This window comes from Dromiciops gliroides, chromosome 4 (assembly GCF_019393635.1).
Source record: "Dromiciops gliroides isolate mDroGli1 chromosome 4, mDroGli1.pri, whole genome shotgun sequence".
NCBI lineage: Eukaryota > Metazoa > Chordata > Mammalia > Microbiotheria > Microbiotheriidae > Dromiciops > Dromiciops gliroides.
Window position 1 is genome coordinate 456,325,116 of NC_057864.1, and position 22,645 is coordinate 456,347,760.

A 22,645-nucleotide genomic window follows, 5' to 3' on the forward strand; every position below is an offset into this window, starting at 1 on the left:
TTGAGGAACAACAGGGGGGACTGTAACGATTGGAATAACGCCACCTGCTGGATACTAACTGTAGAAGAGTTCTGCCCATGAAGCGAAGGTCTTTGAGGGCAAGACCAGGAGTCTTTGGTATCAGGAAGTGACGCGGACTAGTGGGAGGAGGAAGGAGGAGACAGGGGCGCTCTTTCCTGGAGACGCTGGCGGAGAAGGGAGCTAAAAATGTGCTCTCCCTTTAGTAGATAGAAATCTAGGCCTTTTTCTCTCTCTTTACCAAATTCTTATTCTCCTTAATAAATGCTTAAAAGTCTAACTCTTGCTAAAGCTTATAATTTATTGGCGACCACTCATTAGATATTTTAGACAGTTTAGCTAGAATTTTAGCCCTTAACACCTCCAAACAAAAAGAAAAACAAACACCTGACGAAAATTAAATGGACACCAATTACCACCTCCCCAGCTCCATTTTTACTTCTATCTCTGTCCTACTTTGCACTCAAAGGTAAGGACAGTGTTCTCTATGGGCCTGTGGTTTCCCTACCTGGTAAGAGGCATTCATAAGAGATGAGACTCACTGACAAAATGGAAACTGAGACCTAGGTGGGGCTAAGTGACTTGCCCAGTGTCACACAGCTAATTAATATGAGAGGCAGGATTTGAATCCAAATCCCTTCAATGTAGAGCCAGTGCCCACTTGAGGGGGTCCAGACAGAATGGGGAGAAAAAATAGATGGAAAAAAAAGAATAGATGGAAAGAGACCCAGGGGATAGAATCTGAACTAACTTTATGGCTAAGAGATTTCACCTTAGACTATCTACTTTGTCAGAATAGCTATACCCGCACAGATGGGAGTACTACTGAGAGGGAGCAGAGGCAGGCCTCTCTCTCCATTCCAAGGCTATGAACAATCTCTGTCACAGGGCCTAACCTTGTCCTTTTGAATGAAGGAAGAAGCAATCTGCCCTCTTGGAGGCAGGACTGGAGTGGGACCAGGTTCAATTCCAGCCTCAGACATTTACTAGCTTTATGACTCTGGGCAAGTCACTTAGCCCTGTTTGCCTTAGTCCATTGGAGAAGAAAATGGCAAACCACTCCAGTATCTCTGCCAAGAAAATCCCCTGGACAGCATGGTCCCTGGGGTCACAAAGAGTCGGACACAACTGAGCAACAACAAAAACAACTGTCCAACTTGGAGCTCCCAGAGGAGCCTAAGAATCACTTTTAAAATATTCCTTTATTCCTTCCTTTTCCTCCCCTCCCACCTGGGGGAAGGGAGTTAGAATTCTTTTTCATCTTTCCCTACCTCTCCTCCTTCCCAGGAACTCCCAGAAGACAGGGATTCTCTGTCCCCTCCCCTCCTATTCCCTCCCCTCCTCTCCTCTCCTCTCCTCTCCTCTCCTCTCCTCTCCTCTCCTCTCCTCTCCTCTCCTCTCCTCTCCTCTCCTCTCCTCTCCTCTCCTCTCCTCTCCTCTCCTCTCCTCTCCTCTCCTCTCCTCTCCTCTCCTCTCCTCTCCTCTCCTCTCCTCTCCTCTCTCTCTCTCTCTCTCTCTCTCTCTCTCTCTCTCTCTCTCTCTCTCTCTCACACACACACACACACACACACACACAGCTTCCTGAAGGCTGGAGCTGGGTTTCTACCTGCAAGCTATACATTGGACCTTTCCTGAGGTCCATTCAGACCCTCTGTTCCTTTCATTTTCTAGCTGCTAGCAGCAGGCCCCTCTTTTATTCCATCCTGGGGCCCCAGCACGCACACACAGAGAGCAGCTGCCAACAACTGAGCCTCTAAGGCAGAGAGAAGTGACAGATAAAAGAGCCAAACCTTCAGAGCATGGCAAGCCAAACAATCCTGTTAGCCCTGAGGTATAGATTCTCACCCCCAGTCACTGCCTACAATAGCAGAACGGGCACTGGGCCCAGTGGGAAAGGAGAGGGAGCCCAGACTATTGGCTGCCCGATATCAATCTGACCTTAAGTTCCTTGAGTGAGGAAGGAGAGAGCAATAACCAAGGGCCTCAAGATGGAGAAGAAAGGGGGGAAGGTGTCTCTGTGGGCAGGGATTGGCTAAAGAAAGGTATATTAGCCTAGACCAGAGATATCCTTCTGTCTTCTCTTCCCTTCCCCTACCATGATTTGAAAACATAGTGAATCTAAGCAGGACACAGATCTTGGGAGACTCAAGATCCTAGATTCAGAGCTGAAAGGGAGCTTTGGGGTAATTCAGTCCAGATCCTTTTAGAGATGAGGAAACTGAGTCCCATGGAGCCCAGAGTCACATAGCTACTAAGTATCCAAGGCAAGATTCAAATTCAGGTCTTCCTGACTCCAAATTCAACGCTCTATCAACCTACAAACACCTGGAAGCTCAGAGATGTCAGAGAGAGGCAGAGGGACCATATTTAGTACAAAAAAAGGTGAATTGGGAAGATTGTTGGGGGCAGCTAGGTGGCACCTGTGTACCTGAGTTCAAATCCAGTCTCACACACTTGACACTTACTAGCTGTGTGACCCTGGGCAAGTCACTTAACTCTCATTGCCCACCCTGCCACTTAAAAAAAAAAAGATGGTTTGTGAGGATCAAATGAGATAATGTAAGTGTAACAAGAGAGAGGGAAGTTGATCAGACAGTCCTAGTCAACTAATTCCCTCCCCCCCCAAATTGATTAAAAAAGCAGAAACGTAAGGGGACAGATAACAGAGACAATAAGACGCTGAGATCTCAAGCTAAATTGAAAGACGTCCATTAGTTAAAGTGGATGGACTTTTAGAGGGCTTTTTGTTACTCCTTTAGGAGCTGTGAAGCATTCTTCAAACCAAGGCTAATGGGAGCAGAGGGTGGCAGTCATTGGGTGAATCTTCTAAAAAAATGGAAACACGATCTGCCCCAAGGCTCTCCTCCCCCCAGGCTGGTACTTTAGGAAGCATCTCATTCATCTCACTCAGCCTTTGCTCTCTTTCTCCTCACCTGCTGCCTCCCCTCACCCCACTTCCCTTATGTGTTGTCCCCATCCCCCAGAAGCACTGACTGATGATGATGAAGAACAATGATAATAACAACACTCATGATGTTAATGACTAAGGCTTTAAGGTTCTCAAAGCACTTTACAAATATTATTTCATTTGATTTTCATAGCAGCTCTGGGAAGTGTGTGCTATTATTAATCCCCATTTTATAGATGAGGAAACTGAGGCAGAGGTGAAGTAACTTGCCCAGGGTCACACAGCTGGTGTCTCTGAAGCTGGATTTGAACGTGGGTCTTCCTTGGGCAGCTAGGTGGCACAGGAGATAGAGTGTTGGGCCTGAGGTCAGGAAGGCTTGAGTTCAAATCCAGCCTCAGACACTTACTAGCTGTGTGACCCTGGGCAAGTCACGTCACCCTATTTGCCTCAGTTTGCTCATTTGTAAAATGAATGGTAGGAGAAAATGACAAACTTGTCCAGCATCTTTACCAAGAAATCCCCAAGTGAGGTCATGAAGAGTCAGACATGACTAGAAACCACTGAACAATGGCAACAACAATTTCTTGACTCCAGTGTCCAGGTCCAGTGCATGTGCATTACTCACCTGGAACACTGAATGGACTCCAAGCTTTAGAATGGTGAATGTTAAGTTTCTTGATTGATGGGACTCTCTTATTTGCTTGTATTTGCACAATGCCTGGTACAAAGTAAAAGGCCTAATAAATGCTTCCCCCCCTCCCTTCCATCCATCTGTTTGTCCATCCCCCCTCCCTCTCTTCCTTTCTCCCTTCCTCCCTCCCTCTCTTCTGTCTGTCCGTCCATCCATCTTCCCTCCTTCCTTATTTCCCTCCCTCCCTCCTTCCTTCTTCCTTTCTTGCTTTCTTTCTAAGCAGTTACCTGAGACAGCTCCAAGGAATGTAACCTCTGGTAGCAGGGAAGAAAGCCCTCTATAGAAGAATCTATTCCCTGAGAGGAAATTGCCCTTATTCAACCAGTAGAAGACATTGTACCCAGCAGAGACTGGCCAAAAGGGGTGGAGGGTGGTGGGGGGGGGAGAGACAGACAGAAAGACAGAGACAGAGAGAGACACGGGCACAGAGACAGAGACAGAGGGGAAGAGGAGAGAGAAACAGAGACAGAGAGAGGAAGACTTCAAGAGCACGACCCCCTGATGGCAGAGAGAAAGTCATCTATAGTTTAAAGGAACTCTAGAGTGAATATGACCATGGAGAAGGTACAAAGAGTCTTCCTCAGCCACCTGCCCACTAGAGATGCTGTATCCAGGAGAGCCCAGGTGCCCTCAGTGTGCGCCTCTCCCCCTTGTGCTCTCAGTGTGTGCCTCTCCCTCTTGTGCCCTCAGTGTGCGCCTCCTTTTACCACTGATGTTGTGTGTATTTGTAGGAGAATATGTTCCAAGCGTCTGAGGGGGAATGTTTTGGAGCCACTGTTCTTACAATAATACTTCAGCAAATCCCTTTGCTTTGAGCTAATTGTTCCTGCTCCATAGTAAATGAAAGCACAATGAGGAGAAATCATGAACTACATTCTTAGGAGTGTCGTCCTGCCTTGAACATTCTAGGGATCCAACCTGAATACAAGTGGCTAGTGTGACCATAGCCATCACACTTAGATGTGTACGTGTTGTCTCTCCCATTAGAATGAAAGCTTCCTGAGGCAGGGATCTTAGCATAGGGCCTGACATACTAAGAAGCTTAGCCAATAATTGTTCATTGTTTTTTTTTTTTTATTGGTAAGTGTCTAAATGTCACTATGACTAATAAGGAAACTGAGGCCCCAGGAGGGGGAATTAACTTGCCCAAAGCTAAACAGCTTGTAATTAATAGAGCTGGGATTAAGACTCAAGAATTCTGATTCCTAAAGACCCTGAGAGGCAGGAGGCAGGAGGCAAGAGGCAGGAGGCAGGAGCAAGGCAAGGCAATATTTCTTAGTGCTGGCAAAGTCTTGTTCAAAGACTTGGTAGAAGGGCACTGGCTTCTTGTTCTTCTGTCTGGCACATAGTAGGTGCAATATAAATTTTAGCTATTATTATTAATTATATCTCTGTTTGGGCTATAGACATAGATAGCAAGTTCTGTATAAATCTATATAGATTTATAGTTACAGATAGATAAATATAGAGTTAGGTAGATCAACTGTGTTTCAATATAATCGGGTTCCTATGTAATCTTGCAAATTTTACTTTATGCATTTAAGAATATCATTCTAAGAAAGGGCCTTTAGGCTTCAGCAGCCTTTCACCAAAGGGTCCAGAACACACACAAAAAAGGTTACACCCACCTATTGCTGCCACACTTTCTAAGCCTTTCATGATGAGAAGGATGGAAATGGCTTGTTTTTTTGGACATGACCTATGATTTCATCTGCATGGGGAGCTTCCCATGAGAAACATTCTCCACCAAGGTAGAGAGGTCCTGTTTTTGTAACTTGCAGTCATAGAGAACTGCCAAGGGACACTGAGAGAGGGTCACATAGCCAGCATGTGTGACAGGTGGAACTCAAACTCAGGTCTTCCTGACCCCATGGCCAGCTTTCCACTCCCTCCACCATCTGAGGCAGGAGTGAATAAAGGAATCAATGCATTTGAGGGCTGGTAAAGACCATTGTGTGATGATATCACTTTTGCAGAGGCCTTTTGGAGACAGTGCACCCAACCTTGATCCAACTGTTTTGATTCCAATGGTAGAAATTTTTGGATTCCTAGAAGAGGAGGATGGGGCTAGGGATTCTGTGAATGGGAAGCACTGTTGTGTAGTGATGTTTGTCTTTTATGATGGAAGCAACACTGGATATGGAGTCCAAGGAGACCTGAGTTCAAAAGATGACCGTGTTTCATAGCATGGATGAGACATATCCCTTCCTCCATCTAGTTATGTTTCATCTTTTTTAAATTAACAAGGGAGGGGCAGCTAGGTGGTGCAGTGGGTAGAGTACTAGCCCTGGAGTCAGGAGGACCTGAGTTCAGGTCCGGCCTCAGACACTTGACACTTACTAGCTGTGTGACCCTGAGCATGTCACTTAACCCCAATTGCCACACACACACACACACACACACACACACACACACACACACACACACAAATTAACAAGGGAAGTCCATTGGACTGGATGGTCCCTAAGGTTGTTCCCAAGGTCCTTTCTAGGACTAAACCCTACGATTCCTAAACCCTGTGATTCTTGCATGTTCCCCTCCCTGAAATAGACAGGAGTGTTTTTACCAAAGGGCAGGAAAGGATGACTGCCCCCCACCTTGAGCATCTCCACCTAGTCCAAGAGAGGCAGTGTATCTATCATGCTACTGATTTCTCAAATAAATAGATCTCAATGCAGATGTCTTAGAAACCCAGGCATTGGGTGTGTGATCACGGGACTTCCAGGATTAAGCATGTCTAGCTTAGATCAGACATTTTTTGTACAACCCAATTTGGTTCCATTTTCCCTCTACTTCCTCCTTCTCCTTCCCCGTGAGGAAACTTCTGTCTGGGCTTGCTGACTTCCAGGCCTCCCTTCCCTGCTGAGGCTGAAATGACAGATGCCAACCAGGTGGACTCCCAGCCCTCTTGGCTGGCTGGGATCCCTTTGCTGTCTACAGCCCTGCCCACACAAGCTGTGGCCTCTCTGGAGGGATTCCACAGTCTGGCAATATGGTCCTGACCTAACTACCTCCTGCTCCTCCCCATTTTTTCTGGGGCAGAAGAAATGTTTCCCACTAGCCTGGGCATTACCCACCTCAGCACAGTACTTATAACCCTGTCCCACCCGCTGTTCCCCCTTCTACTCTAGGAGAGTGGCAGGAAGAAGATGGTAAAGGATGGTAAAGATGGTAAAGTGCCTTAGGCACTCAAAATGCTGGTTGACATTCTTCTTTGAAGAGTCCATTATCTCATTTGTGACCTGGGAAAGGCAGAGTCCGTCTCCTGCCTCCAGATGGGGAATAATGGTGGTGGTGATGCCCTCCAGAAGAAAAGGAATAGAAGACAGTGGGTATGATTCTCAGGAAGGAAGAGGCTAGAAAGATGGGGGAGGCAACTTTCCAAAAACAAAACTGACCAGATCACTGTTGGATACTCTACTCTTACCCCATCTGGAGTTTGGTATTCAGTTTTGGATGCCATATTTTAAGAAGGATGATGACAAGAGCAAGTATGGCTACAATGGTTAGGGAGCTCAAATTTGCAAAAATCTGGGATGTTTAGCCAGGAGAAAACCTAATGGTTTCCCAAGGGTTGGGGGGAGGGGTGCTCAGTTACTATTTAAATATCTGAAGGGTTGTTATATGGGAGAGGGGTCAGATTCATTCAGCATGGTCCCAGAAGGCAAGGGAAATTTGGGGAGGCAGATTTTAGTCAATAGAAAGATCTCTTTAACTGTTAGAATTGTTCAAGAATAGAATGGACCTGCCTCATATGGTTGTGTTTCTGTAGGTATTCAAGGAGTGTCTGATGACATCCTAGGGATATTATGGAGGACAGTCCTATCCACCTAGTAAGTGATTGGACCATGATAGCTGCCTCCAAGGTCCAAGTCAGCTCTGGGATTCTATGAGCTGCTATAATGGATACTGAGGATTCCTAGGCTAGGGTGAGAGAGGAGAAGTTCCTTGGGTAACCTCCAAACAAGTACATTCTCTGCTCTCATCATTAAATCACCCTTATCATCTAATCTTTCAAATCTTAGCCCCTCAGCTCTGCCCTTCAGGGTCTTCTTCCCTCCCAACACTTTTCCAGTTTTATCTTGCTTTACTTCCTAATAGGATCCCTTGGACCCAGCCAAGTTCATCTCCTTACCCTCCCCCTGCACAGCAAATCTTGCTTTTCCCTTCACAGATTCCACAAAGTTGGAAGGGCCTTCAGTGGCCATCAATAATCCACTCCATGACTGACCCAAGATTCCTTCTACTACATCCCTAAAAAGTTGGCTTGCTTTCTCTTGGAGATGACAAATGAGGGTGTACCCACTCCCTCCCAAGGCAGCCCATCCCAATTTGGAAGTAGCTTGGTTAGCAACTTTTTCCCCAATATGCATATGTATGTGGGTATGGGGTTGGACTGGAGTCCTTCCCATAGAGCTAGGGTTGCATTCAAGCCCCTTCCTGTGAGACATGCACTCTGTTCCCAGCTGCATGGAAAGGGCTATGTTCCACAATCTTCTGCTATACTTAGCAGCAAACTTAAATATTTCCACCTTCCACCAATTTTTCTTAATTTTCCCCTCCAGAGCAGAGCGAAACAAATCTAACCCATCTTCCACAAAAGAGCCATTAAAATGCTTGAAGACAGCTATTATATCCTCCCTGAGTCTCCTCCAGGTTAAACAGCCCTGGTTGGCATTCGGGGCATTTGTATGGCCTGGGAGCATGGGTATGACATGGCCAAAGGCCCTTCACTATTGATTGTCTTCTCTGGACAACAGCTTATCAAACAAGTAGGTACAGAACTGAACACAGTTCACAGGCTGTCTCCTTATCCTGGGATACCTAACTGGTAGAGAGATGGCCTCTAACAAGCCTTGGTTCCTAAGAGCATTGGATAGAATCAAAAGGCTTGAGTTCAAATGCCCATTCTTATATTTACTGTGTGACCTTGGGAAAGATATGAAACTTCAAGTGTAACATGAGATGGGGACGTGTGTGTGTGTGTGTGTGTGTGTGTGTGTGTGTGAGAGAGAGAGAGAGAGAGAGAGAGAGAGAGAGAGAGAGAGAGAGAGAGAGAAGGTGAAAGAGGAGAGAGAGAAGGAGAGGGAAAGAGAGGAGAGAGAAGGAGAGTGAAAGAGAGAAGAGGGGAGAGAGAGAGAAGGTGAGAGAGGAGAGGGAAAGATAGAAGAGGAGAGAGAGAAGGAGAGGGAAAGAGAAAAGAGGGGAGAGAGAGAGAATGAGAGAGAGAGAGAAGGTGAAAGAGGAGAGAGAAGGAGAGGGAAAGATAGAAGAGGAGAGAGAGAAGGAGAGGGAAAGAGAAAAGAGGAGAGAGAGAGAGAGAGAGAGAGAGAGAGAGAGAGAGAGAGAGAGAGAGAGAGGGAGAGGGAGGGAGGGAGGGAGGGAGGGAGGGAGGGAGAGAGAGAGAGAGAGACTCTATGGCTTCTGTCAATCTAAATGTATATCTAGCCCTCCTTCTGCTAAATGGGCAAATATTGAGGGTAGACAGACCAGCTAAGCTTAGTTGGGCAAGGTTGATTAGAGTAAGCCTTTGGGGAAGAGGGGAGCTTTGAAGGCAGCTCCTAGGGCTCTTGGATTCCTGGCTGAGGGGGTTGGGGGTGGGGTTCTTCTTGCCTCCCTCCCTCCCTCCCTGGCTCACAGCTCTTCATTAGCCAGAGTCCCTAGCTTTCCAGGAAATCTCATTTCAGCAGCAGGTCTGATTCATGGGCCTAGTTTCCCAAGCGTTCCCAGAGCAGCTCTCTGTCAATAACGGTTCTTTACAAGGTCCCCTGATTCATTTTCAGGTTGAAGACAAATTTTTAAAGAGGAGTTCAGTGTCGGGGCTATTCCAAAGGGGCTGTTAACTTAATGTCCCTCCTCATTCCCCACACTCACGCTCCCTCTCTGACTACAGAGGGGTCAGAACCTGCCTGTTTCCAAGAACCGTTTCTGCTCCTTCATTTGGAAAGGGGAGAGAGGTGAAGGGAAGAAATTGCCCAGGGCTTGGAGTGGGGGATTTGAGGGCTCTGCCCACGAGACCTGACCACAAGCCCCCTCACTGTCCCTTGGCTCTCAGCCTTACTGCTTCGCAAGAGCGGGAATGATCATTGAGCCCCTCCCCCTGCTCCCATGCAGTCCTGCTTCTATATCCCAAGTCCCCTTACCATTGTATCCTGTTTGGCATCTAAAGTCCTTTCTAGTTTTGCTCCCACCTACCTTTACAGGCTTCTTGAGTATCCCCCTTTTTTGCATAATTGTTTACAGCTTAACTGTCCGCATGCTGCTCAATATTCTGTTTCCCATCGCCATGTCTTTTTTCTTTTTCTTTCTTTCTTTCTTCTCTCTTCCTTTCTTTCTCTCTCTTCCTTCCTTCCTTCCTTCCTTTCTTTCTTTATTGTTGTTAAGTGACTTGCCCAGGGTCACATAGTAAGTGTCAAGTATCTGAAACTGGATTTGAACTCAGCTTCTCCTGCATCCAGAGCTGGTGCTTTATCCACTGTGACACCTAGCTGACCCCCTGTCATGTGTTTGCATTAGGCTGTCTGCCCCCTATGCCCGGAATGCCCTCCCTCCTCACCTCCAACTCTCTCCAAGGCCTAAGAGCCACCTCCTACATGAAGCCCACCCTACTCCCTCCAGTGGCTGGTGCCTTCCCTCCATATACATTTTGCCTGGCCTGATCTGGATTGGTGTTTTCTCCCCAGGAGAGCCTAAAGCCTTGAAGGCAGGGGCTATTTGAATATTTGTCTCTCTAGTACCTGGCACATATTCGGGCCTTAAGAAATGTTCACTGAATAAATCAAATGAATGACTTTATTCTCAGCCTTTGAGGAAGGCGACCCTCATCCCCAAATCTTGGTCTTCTGATGGGGAGGCTCTTCCTGCAATCATCCTGGACTTTGCCCGAGCATGCCTGACACCAGGAAGATGGATGAGATACTTAACTCGAAGCTGTTTGGGGAATAAAGTCCAAATTTCTCAGCCTGGCATCCAAGGCTCCCTGCAACCTGGCTTCTACATCATTATCTCATATCACTACCCAGGCACAGCTCACTGCGCTGGCATAAGGGGACTTGTGTATGCTCTGGAAAGTCCCTTCCCCTCTCTGGGCCCCAACGTCCTCATCTATGAAATGGAGACAATAGTGCCTGTACTGCTTACCTCACAGGGCCGCTGTAAGGCATGTGCTTTATGAAACCTTAAAGGGGAATTATGACTGTGACACTCCAGCCAGACTGTTCACTATTCTTCCTCATTGCTCCAGAAGTATCTCTCTTGTGTATTCTTACACTCCCCACCATCCCAGCATGTTGAAATCCTAGTTCCCTTTCTAGGTGCCTTGTGAAATGCGACCTCTCTTTTCTCTGACTCCTCCCAACACTCTTATGTGTAGTGGATAGAGTGAAGGGGACTTGAGTTCAAATCCAACCACAGACACTTAACCTGGGCAATGTCACTTCACCTCTGTCTTCCTCAGTTTCCTTAACTATAAAATGGGGATAATAATAGCACCTGTATCCCAGAGTGGTTGTGAGGATCGAATGAGATAATATTTGTAAAGTGTTTAGCACAATGCCTGGTATATAGTAGGTGCTTGATAAATGTGTGTTCTCCTCCCCCTTCTGTTGGTCATTTGTTCATCCACCATCTCTCCTGGTAGTCTATAAGCCCTTTAAGGACATTTTCTTTTGGGACATGTTGTAGATGCGATCCTGAGTCTGCAAGGACTAGACCACCAGGAGCTGTCAAGATAGAAAAGCTTGGAATGTCCCAGCCCAGTGATGGGCTATGTATTGGTCCCACAAAAACTAGCTTCAGTAAGACTGGCCATTGTGTTCTACTCGAAAAAAGAAAGAAAGAGAGAAAGAAAGAAAGAAAGAAAGAAAGAAAGAAAGAAAGAAAGAAAGAAAAGAAGAAAGAAAGATAATTAATGATCAGACAAAGGAGTGAAGGAGTGTAAGGTACCCAAATGCACAAGAAAGATAAGAGCATAAATAAAAAGCCAAGTAGTAAAGAGGAAAGATCACTGGTTTAGAGTCAGAGGACCTGAGTCCCCATTCTAATTTTGGTATTTATTTGGACTAATCATTTGTTCTCTCTAAGCTCTAGCTTCCTTATCTGCCCAATATCACCACTATCCTACCTCTGATGCTAACCATCTGTGTGTCCTTGGGGAAGTCACAACCTCCCTGGGCCTCAGTTTCTTCATTTGTAAAATAGAGTAGGAAGCCACTAATCACTTCAATTAGAATATGAGCTCCTTGAAAGCAGGGAATGTATCGCTTTTTCCATTTGTACCTTTAGTTCTTTGCACATACTAAGCAATTAATAATTAATAAATGCTTGCTTCATTCATTCATTCATCCATCCATCCATCCATTCATTCCTCCATTCTCATGTCTTGGATAACTTTTATCCAGGCAACTGGAAATGGAAGAGGAATTGTTTCCTGGCCAGTGGGTTTGGTGGCATCAACAGGAAATGAGACTCAGGTCCTGTAAAATGGCAGGGAAAGGAAGGGAGAGGATGGACTAGATCAGAGGTGGTGGTGCCTGTAATACTCCCAGGGCCAGAACCAGATTAAAATATTTAACAGAATCAATAAAAAATACAATTAAAAATAGATGATGTTAATATGTAGTTTTCTAAGTCAGTGCAGCCTGTGGGGATCTTTATTATTGTTTTAGTGACCCCTCTTTGTATTTGAGTTTGATACCACTGAGCTAGATGACCTCTTAGCATTTTTTTGTTACATGCAGACCCACAGCTTATAAATTTTAGGGGCTACCACGACTCTTGAAGACTAACTCCTGAGTTGCAGAAGGATCATAAGATTCTAGATTTAGAGCTGGGAGGGACCTTAGAGGCCACCTAGTTCAACTCATTTTATAAGGGAGGATTGTGAAATTCAGAAAAGTCTAGCAATTTGTCCAGGGACATACAGCTTGTTACTGACAGAGAAGGTACCATGGGCACACCCCCTGAGTTGTAAAGGGGCTAAGATTTTATAATGACAGAGTGGAGAAAGTGCCCACAATGACAATTACAGATTGTTGAAGAGTTAAACATCTTCCCCAAGTTCCCAGGACAGTGTGCCACACATGTGATGGATTTGTTATCTCCTTTGCCTGCCACAGGTCTTCTCTTCACTTGTGCAAATTTCAACCCATTTACGCTTTCTCATCCTGTATAGTTCTTCATTCCTTTCTGGAAATTTTCCATATATGATCTACTCACCATTCTTTTTCATCCTTTGATATTTTGTGGCAAGCAACAGTCCAACACTTGGGCTATCCCCCCTCCGGCTCCCCTGCCCCCACCTTTGGTCCATGAATTTACTTTGGTTTTGGAATATGTTTTTGCATTTATGTTGTCATACAGGAGTATCTGTCATATTATGTAGATCCCTTATGGATAGGTGAAAGGATCTTGACATGAATTGCACAAGATCAGAAGACATGAATAGATTGTAAGTTGCATTGGTAGAAGGAATGCTTGCACAGGAACATCAGGGATCATGGAAATATGGGTGTGTTGGGGGCAGCTAGGTGGTACAGTGGATAAAGCACTGGCCCTGGATTCAGAAGGACCTGAGTTCAAATCCAGCCTCAGACACTTGACACTTACTAGCTGTGTGACCCTGGGCAAGTCACTTAACCCTCATTGCCCTACAAACAAACAAAAAAACCAAACAAACAAATGGGTGTGTCTGCTCTTCTACTAAAACTTCCAATGAGAGGATGAAGCTACTTTATGAAGCCTGAAAGTTACCCTGAGATCAACCTTTCCTGAAATTCAGTCCATATTGAAGATGAAAACATTCCCTTCTTGGAGTGATCTCACTCTAAAACCTCAACAGAGCTTTCCCTCGATTCCGGGCTTGCTGCCTGGCTCACACTGTCCTTGGACACTAAAAGGTCTTTTGGTGTAAAAGGATCATCCATTGATACAAGCAGCACTGGGGAGTAAGAATAAGCAAAGATGAAGATGAAGTCAGTAGAAGCTTAAAATGGCAGAGCAGATGGCTGTGTCAATAAGAACAATACATATTTTCCTAGCACAATGAGTCACAAATGGGACTACCATCCATGGGATACCATCTCCTCTATGTGTGATGAAGATGGCAACAAGGCTATCATACCAATGAATGTTTGTCTCCTTGAGGGCCTTTAGGTTTCTGCAGATGTTGTGATTAACTCTTTTTCTTGATGACTTTACTGTAGACTCCTCCCAATGGGGGCTCAGAACGCAGGAGAGGAAAGATGCTAGGACATGCCTGCTTGCTTTAATTGGGGATCAAACTGAGCTATTTTGAAGCATGTGGCACAAGTTCATCTGTGTACATTTACTAGCAGGTATGGAATCACAGAATTGGAAGGAAACTTAGAAACCTTCTGACCCACCTCTTCCCCATCCCCTTCCATCTTACAGCAGAAACCAAGGCTCCAAGAGGGGAGTGAATTGTCCATGGTGTGGTGACAGAGCTGGGGATTGAGCCTAGGTCTCCTGGTTTCCATTCCAGAGTTCACTGCTCTGCATCACAGGGCCTCTATTAAACTCATCTAATTGTAGTCCTGAAGTCCCTCCTATTTGTTTTCATAAAGATGAGCGACCCTCATTGGCAATAGTTCTAGGTTTAGGATTGATTGCCAGTCAGCCTCTTGGGGAGACAAAGAGTTGATAGCCAGGCAATAGAAAGCAGAATGGAATTATTGCCTTAGACAGTGGGTTTAATGGGGGTTGGGGGGGGAACAGGAAATGTGACCCAGGTCCTTTAGGGGATCATGCACAGCTCTCCTTGTCCCCTCCCTTGGAAAGTGGAAGGTTGACTTATAAACTATTCTGATTGTTCAGAAAAATCATAGTGTAGGCCAGGTTTCAAAGATAGTTGACCATAGAATGAAGTTAATAAGACCTATACTGTCAATCTCTACCAGGGATTCTCAAACTGGGGTACTTAAGCTTGCTTTAAAAAATTCATAACTATATTTCAATATTTCCCTTGCAATCCTATATATTTTATTTTATAGTTAAATATTCTTCTTAAAAGGGGTCCATATACTACCCAAGGGTTTCGTGACACTAAAAAGATAAAAATCTGGTTTTAGGACTTATTCCATTGCAAGGAAGCCTAATTTATGCCCCACCTCTCCAAATAATTTAAGAGAAAAACTCTTCTTGAATGCAGGACTTGGGGAATCAGGTCAGAGAAGCCTAGGAGGAGGTCAGTGACACCAACCTACTCCCTTAAGTTTTAACCCGATTGATGGGCAGTATGTGCCTGTGAAAAGAGCACTGACTCTCCAGCCAGACGAATTGGGTTAAATTTTTTCCACTGATATTTAAATGTGTGACCTTGAGCAAGTCACTTAACTAAGTCTCTGAGGGCCCTCTGGTTCCACGATTCCCTATACTTCTTCCCCCTCTTCTGTGGCCAGTTCCACACTGGAAGAAATATTAGTAAATAATGCATGTGAGCTTACACACTTGTGTGTTTCTTTTCCCTTCCACTCACCCCAGGCCCATTTCTACTTGTGTTGGTTTCCATGTCAAATAGTTGTGTATCTCTGAGGAGGGGATGGGGTGTACATGATCACACGTGTGTATATGTATTTAGAACAAAACAGAACCAGGTACGTAGCACATCTGTTCTCCGGGTCCCTCTGCTCCCGCCCCATCCTGGTCTCTTCTGTTTATTTATTTAAGAAAAATCAGACACAGTGGTGGGTAAAAACCCAAATGGAGAAATAACATCTGAAAAGTCACATCGTCCAATCCAGCCGTCCCAGGGTGGTGGCGGTGATGCCGGTGCCCTCAGCTCCCACCCTTAAAGACAATATGTCTCCTGGTGCCCTCTGACCCACCCCATGGGGGTCTGTGTTGGTAGAGGGGGGGAAGGAAGCCTCCCTCACCCTCCCCCCCCCCCGGCCCACCCAGAAAGAGGATGAACAGCTGGCAAACCCATGACAAGTGGCTAAGGCGTGGTGAAACCTAGCTGAAGAAACCACAGGGTAGAAGGATTCCCACCTAACTGGGAATTAATTACAGGGCCGTGCCCTTGAGTTGGAAGCAGGGGTGAGACATTGTGGGGAAGCCAGGAGAGGGCAGATGGAACATCCCCCTTCTCTCTTATCTGCCCTCCCACCCCTTAACCCTTTCTGGGATAGTCTCATTGCCAGTGCCCCCTCTTAGGGCAATAGGTTTTTGGAGTGGAGGGGATGGTTGTGGACAGGCTAGATACACCCCCGGCACACTATCCCTGCCCAGGGCCTCCATAGGAAGGAGGCAAAGGGAGAGAAGCCCTCAACAATCCCTCAGGGGAGGAGATGGGAGGGTGTGGGCAAGGTGAGGGTGGCAGAGTCTGGCTCCTACCTTGACCCCCTTCTGCTGACCCTGTGACCAAGGCCTCCCACAGGGACTCCCACAAGTAACCCAGGGAGGTTCCCAGCATCTGGAGAGGGAATCCCGAGGGATGGAGCCTCCCAGATGGTCAGGGGTGTGACTTCCCAAGCCAGCCCCAACTCTTCAGCTCTGTAGCTCCATCCCTCAGGAGGGCTGGGGGGAGTCCCCTCATCCCCATCCTCAGGACAGAAATCCCTGAATGTAGGTTTGAGAAAAGTCATTGTGCAGCTTGGGGGAAGGGAAGGAGGAGAAATGGGGGACATGGGAGGGGAGGGAAGCAGACCTCCCAAAGAGGGGATAACAGGGCAGGGGGAAGGGAGACAAAGCTGGGAAGGGACACACAGGACAAAGCCTGTGATTCTTCTTCCCCCAAATTCTTTTTGTCTGTCTTGTCTACACACTGCCTCAACACACACACACTCTAGGGGAAAAAAAGAGGCGTTGGATTTTAGAAGGCAGTGGAGACACTGGGAGAGGAAAGGCGGTCCCCCTCCTCCAACCCTTCCTATTGGGCGAGGCCCCCCACAGAGAGAGCCAACTACAAAGGGAGGGGAGGGGACAAGGCCTCAGAGCCAGCCCTGCCCAGGCCTAAACCAATGTTAGGAGGTGGGGAGAAGGTTAGGATTTATAAAACCCAATCCAACAAGGCCCAGAATAAGCCGGGGACGCTGAGGCAGACTCTTCCCGGAAAAGCAGCTAAGTGAGGCCAGGGTGGAGGCTCAGGGTCGTTGTGGGAGGGGCATCACACATCTAAGCAATCTCTTTGATTCTGCGGATGTAGTTGTGCAGGTCCTGCGGGGCAGCCAGTGTGCCCCCCGCCACATCTGGGCAGCCCCACCTGAGGTCCTCCTCCTCCTCCTCCTCCCCTGCGGGCACTGAGTCATAGGCTAGCTCCTCAGAGGGCATCGTGGTGAAAGTGGTGAACTTGACCCGCTTGCGCTTGGACGTGGGCGAACTGGCCGGGTCCTCAGCCTGGTCCCGGGCTGAGCCCCCTGAGCTGCCATCCCCTCTGCCGTGGACTTGACTCTGGACGCTGGTCTGGGAGCTGCCGCTGCTGTGGTGGTCCCCGTGGCAGCAGGCGGGCACGGCCTCCAGGGGGTTGCCCGCAGGCGGTGAGAGCTCACCCTGGGCCCTCAGGGGCTGTCCGTTACCCAGAAAGACCCAGTGATGGGAGTGGTCCATGCTGGTCTGGCCCTCGGGGGGGATCCGCTTGTGCCGATATCGGAGCACAAATACAATACAGTTGATGAGGAAGACGAGGATGGCCAGGCAGAAGACACCTAGTAGGGCGTACATCCCGATCTCCAGGTCCGTCAGCCCTCGGGGCATCTGGGTGAAGCCAGTGGGTATGGGTGGGAAATCCTCTGTGGGAGTCTGGGCGGGGCCGGCGGTGCCCGGTGTGGGTGGCCCCTGGGGGGAAGCGGTGCCTGGGTGGCCAGCCCCCATGACCTCATCCTCGCCGTCTCCGCCGCCCCCACCGGGGCCAGGCTGGCTCGGGCCCGGGTAGTCATAGGTGGGGTCCTCTTCCTCATTCCCAAAGTGTACTCGAAGCCCCACGGCTGCGGTGGCCAGGACACTCTTCCGCTTGGATTTCTGACAGCTCTCGGCGATGGTGAGGTCGGCCTGGAGCAGCAGGCCTTCGCCCTCGGCCTCGGCCACCACGAGGGGGAAGGCGCGGTCCTGGGTCACGGTGGCCACCCTCTCGTCCCGGCTGCTGACCAGCAGCGCGTAGTCTCTCGGGCTGTACAGGGACAGCGGGGCCGTGGTGCCGTCGCTGTAGGACAGCCAGAGGCTCAGGAGGGCTTCCTGGAAGAGGACAGTCAGGGGAAGGGGAAGGCAAAGAAGGGACAAGGTGCAGTCAAGGTCGTTGCCTTTCTGGAGGAGGTGGAGATACCGAGTGGGGGAGGGGCAGCACCGGGCGGAGAGTGATGGAGCAGGGAGGATAGGACCAGCTCTCCAAATCTAACCTACCCCGGCCATTCATCATGGGCATCCATGTAAGGCAGCTAGGTGGCGCCATAGTGCACAAAGCACTGGGCCTAGTCGGGAAGATTCATCTGCCCGAGTTCAAATCTGGCCCCAGACACTGCCTAGCTCTGTGACCCTGGGCAAGTCACTTCACCCTGTTTGCCTCAGATTCCTCATCTGTCAAATGCACTGGAGAAGGAGATGGCAAAGCCCTCCAGTATCTCTGCCAAGGAAACCCCAAATGGGGTCGTGAAGAGTCAGACAGGACTGAAATAACTGAACAACCACCACCATCTTTAGAAATATGTCTTGGGGCAGCTAGGTGGCGCAGTGGATAGAGCACCGGCCCTGGAGTCAGGAGGACCTGAGTTCAAATCTGGCCTCAGACACTTAAGACTTACTGGCTGTGTGACCCTGGGCAAGTCACTTAACCCCAATTGCCACACCAAAAAACAAAACAAAACAAAAAAAGAAAGAAATGTGTCTTACTTTCAACCCTGCTGTTATGTCCTGTTATGCTCAAACTCCCAGCCACTAAATCTGACCTGTCAATGCATCCTAAGGACCCTGGGCCTTGCCATTTGCCCCATGACCACACCCTTAGGCTATATGGGCCTGTCTATTGGCCTTGCAGTTGAACTCTCTTTCTTTTTTTTTTTTTTTATGTTTTCTTTTTTTAAGTGAGGCAATTGGGGTTAAGTGACTTGCCCAGGGTCACACAGCTAGCAAGTGTTAAGTGTCTGAGGCCGGATTTGAACTCAGGTACTTCCGACTCCAGGGCCGGTAGTCTATCCACTGCGCCATCTAGCTGCCCCTGCGCCATCTAGCTGCCCCAACTCTCTTTCAATTAAGTGTGAGCCCCTGGAAGGCAGGGACTGTCTCACATTTCTGTTTGTATCCCCAGAAACTAGCACAGAGCTTGGCACACTGTGAGCAATGAATAAATGACTTTTCATTCACCCATCCATTCATTCAAAGCCCTCCACTATCTCCCTACCCCATTTATCTAAATGGAACCTAACTCAAGTCCCTGCAGCGTCAGCCTCACACTTCCTTGCCCTGCTTTGGAGAAGAGGAAGACAAATGTGTTTTTACTCTCCCTTCATATGCGTAGGGGGTTAGTATTATCTCCTCCATTCTCTGGTCCATGCTCTCCTTGGCCTTCTCACCTATGCCCGGCATAACTGTAAACTCCACAGGAATATCGGATCTAGAAGGGATTTCAGAGATAACTCAGCCCAACCTCCTCATTTCAAATAGTAGGAAACTGAGGCCCGGCGAGGGTAGGTCATTTGCCCAAGGCTGCACATCGAGTCAGGGGCCAGAGGCAGCAACACAACCTGGAAAACTTGAATCTGCTGCCCAAAGGTTCTTCCTGCCTCAGACACTTAATAACCCTGTGAGTCGGGGCGAGTCACTTAAATGCTCTTGGCCTCAGTTTTCACATCTGTAAAATGAGGGTGGTCTCCACAACATCCGTCTGGTCTTCCCAGCTCTAAGTCTGTGGTCCCGTGATCCCTTGCTCTACACGGTACTTGGTTAGCTTTTCGGCATGAGATTCTTATTCTCCTCCTTGCCTACCCCCCTTTTTTTTTTTATGGCAATTGGTGTTAAGTGACTTGCCCAGGGTCACACAGCTAGTAAGGGTCAAGTGTCTGAGGCTGGATTTGAAATCAGGTCCTCCTGAATCCAGGGTAGGTGCTCAATCCACTGTGCCACCTAGCTGCCCCGCCTGCCCCTTTTTCTTTCTTCCTGTTGCTATTGGTCAGGGAGCAGAGGGAAGCAGCTGGAGTTGGGCAGACATGAGGACAGGTTTCTCTGGTTTCCAGGTGAAGTATTCTCTGATCATTGCATGCGGTAAGATAGAGCAATGGGGAAAATAGGAAAGGGGTCAAACTCGCCGCATTTGAGCCCATCCTCAGCCAGGAGGGAGCAATAGAGGAAGGGTGAACGATATGCCTGGGTTGGCAGAGAGTGGGAACGTGCCTCTCAATGGCCCCCCTCCCCCTTCTATCCCATCACTTATTCACCTGCTTGAGGAAGCTGAGGGTCGGCTGGGCTGCCGTAGTGGCCAAGATGGTGTGACTATTGCCGGGGCTGGGGCGGAGGGAGAGGGACAGGCTGGCCACCACCTGGCCGCGGAGCTCCGTGATGCTGACCTTCTCCTCTGTGACCGTCACCATCGTCTCCCCCAGGACAGCCTCAGTCAGTGGGGACACAACCTGGAAGGGGAGGAGCCAACTGGATGTCGAACGCTCATGCCAAGGGTTGAGTGTGGGGAAGGGGAGAAACAGGTTCAGGGTGGCAGGTGACTTATCACCTGACCTTTTAACTAACCTCCCCTCTTTCCCCCAAAAAGGATCCTCCTATTGACTATAGCTCATTGCTTCAGAGCTAGGAGACAAGAACAGGCATATGAGAGGGAAGGGGTGAATGGGAGTAAACAGGGCCTGGAGCAGGGGAGTTGGAGTTGACCTCAGGGCAACAGAGACCCTTGTGGGCCCACATGACTCCTTTGCTTCCAGGGTCTTAATACAGGAGGTGGCAGATGCTGGGATAGGTTGGGGTAGAGACAGAGCCAAGTCCTACCTTAAATGGGGTGGTCCCAGGCTCAAGGCCAGCCAAAGTGCTGCTGTCCACCAGTTGGGCCACACGGGGGTCACCCACCCTCATGAAGTCACTGACCAGATCAGTCACCTCCACCAGCCAATCAGGGCCTAGCATGGTGACCACCTGGTCAGTGCCCTCAGAGGATGTGGTATGGAACTGGGTGAAGACCTGGAGGGTGGAGTGTTGGTACTGCAGCGTACATCCCCGGTTTTGCCGCTTCTCCTCTTCTTCTTCCTCTTCATCCTCACTCTCCCGAGCTGACCTGGGCACAAGCATGTAGAGAGCAGGGTCAGGATGAATCCCTGGCCCCTCGGCCCCATGGTCTATCTCTGTGCTACAAGAGGACACACGCACATGTGTGTGCACACATGCATGCACAAAGAGGAAAGGGAGTGATGGGACCAGGGACACAAGGGACCAATTAGGCTAAATCTGGTCCCATTGGATTCTATTAGCTCATTTTCCTTGTCAGGTCCTTCCCACTTGTCTGAGCTCTAGAGATGAGAAAGCAGAACCCATGGTGTTGGGAGTCATGGGCGGGGCTGCTCCCTCTTCTCATGTGCTCTTTGGTTCTAGCCCACTCTAGGAAATACCCCCTTTTAGGAAATTTTGTTTCCTTCCCCTCCCAGTGTCTCCAGAGTTGGACTGTAGGGCTTTTTAAGGTGCCTTCAAACTCTAATCTACAACCCCACACCTCCCTCCCCTTTCCAACCAAGCGCCTTCTTCTCTAGTGTCTGCCCATCTCTCCCTTTCTTCATTTAAATAGCCCAGAGAAACACTCAAGGCATTATCCTCTACTTCAGCCCCAACCAAGGGTCTGAGGAGCTCCATATCTCTCTCAATGGTGGGAGATGAGCTAAGGAGTCCTGGATTTGTCCTTAGGAGGACCTGGGCTCACACCCTGGCTCTGCCACCAATCAGACATTGGACAATCACTCAACTACTCATCATTATCAAATGGTGGGTTTGGCCAGTCCTAAGGTCCCTGCTGTTCTAAATCCTGGAATATTGCTTCTCTACCTCTCCCTCCCTCCCTCTCCCTCCCTCCCTCCCTCTCTCTCTCTCTCTCTCTCTCTCTCTCTCTCTCTCTCTCTCTCTCTCTCTCTCTTCTCTCTCTCTCTCTCTCTCTCTCTCTCTCTCTCTTCTCTCTCTCTCTCTCTCTCTCTCTCTCTCTCTCTCTCTCCCCCCCCTCTCTCTTTCTCTCTCTCTCTCTCTCTCTCTCTCTCTCTCCCTCTCCCTCTCTCTCGCTCTTTCTCTCTCTCTCCCACCTCTTCATTTTTCTTTTCTTTTGCTTCTATTCCATCATTCGCTTTCCTTTTTTCCAACCTTCCTACTGAATTTTTCCCACCCCAGGAGCTGGAGTGGGATGGGGTAGATAATATGTGACCTTGAACAGGGGTAGGGGGAATCATATGCCTGCCCCTGTGCATGCCCAAGGCTGGTGTGGTGTGTGTGTGTGTGTGTGTGTGTGCGCGCGTGCGCGCGCACGCACGCATGTGTTTGTGAATATACATGAGTCTGTATTAGTGAATGCACTGGAGGCTGAGTGGGGCACCCAGCAAAGTCTACTCGGGAGTGGGAGGCTTGTATGTCTCCAGGGGTCATGCCGGTACCTTCTGTCCGGGAGAATGGGTACCCTCCAGCCCTTCACTTGGCTGAGTCGGGCATCAGAGAGCTCAATGTGTAAGGGCAATTTGGGGACCCAGACAGTCATCTCCAGGGGGGCGCTCAAGATGTCATATCGGAAGGTCACCCGAGCATTCATGGAGCCCCGGGCCTCCTTTCCACTCACAAACACATAGTCACAGCTGCTGGACACCTGTAGGGAAGGGAAGTGGGGGGATGTGAGTTAGAAAACCTGGAAGCTTGCCGTGCTATAAAGACCCATGACTGGGGGTAGAGCTAGGTGGATAAAGCACTAGCCCTGGATTCAGGAAGTTCTGAGTTCAAATCCAGCCTCAGACACTTGTCACTTGCTAGCTGTGTGACCCTGGGAAAGTCACTTAACCCTCATTTTCCCACAAAAACAAAAAAAACAAACAAAAAAAGATCCATGACTGGATCTGAAG

At 48.5% G+C, this 22,645-nt stretch overlaps 1 protein-coding gene across 1 annotated transcript in view; it reads right to left on the reverse strand.

The window, feature by feature from the left end:
* Positions 1-15,231: 15,231 nt before the first annotated feature.
* TMEM132E (transmembrane protein 132E) overlaps positions 15,232-22,645 on the reverse strand; it is a 120,376-nt gene continuing 112,962 nt past the window's right edge. The window contains exons 9-12 of the mRNA XM_044003589.1: positions 22,190-22,395; positions 20,556-20,838; positions 19,997-20,188; positions 15,232-17,804 (exon numbers count right to left, since the gene is read on the reverse strand). Of these exons, the coding sequence (XP_043859524.1) occupies positions 16,749-17,804; positions 19,997-20,188; positions 20,556-20,838; positions 22,190-22,395 (1,737 nt within the window). The 3' untranslated portion in view covers positions 15,232-16,748. The remainder of the gene's footprint in view (positions 17,805-19,996; positions 20,189-20,555; positions 20,839-22,189; positions 22,396-22,645) is intronic.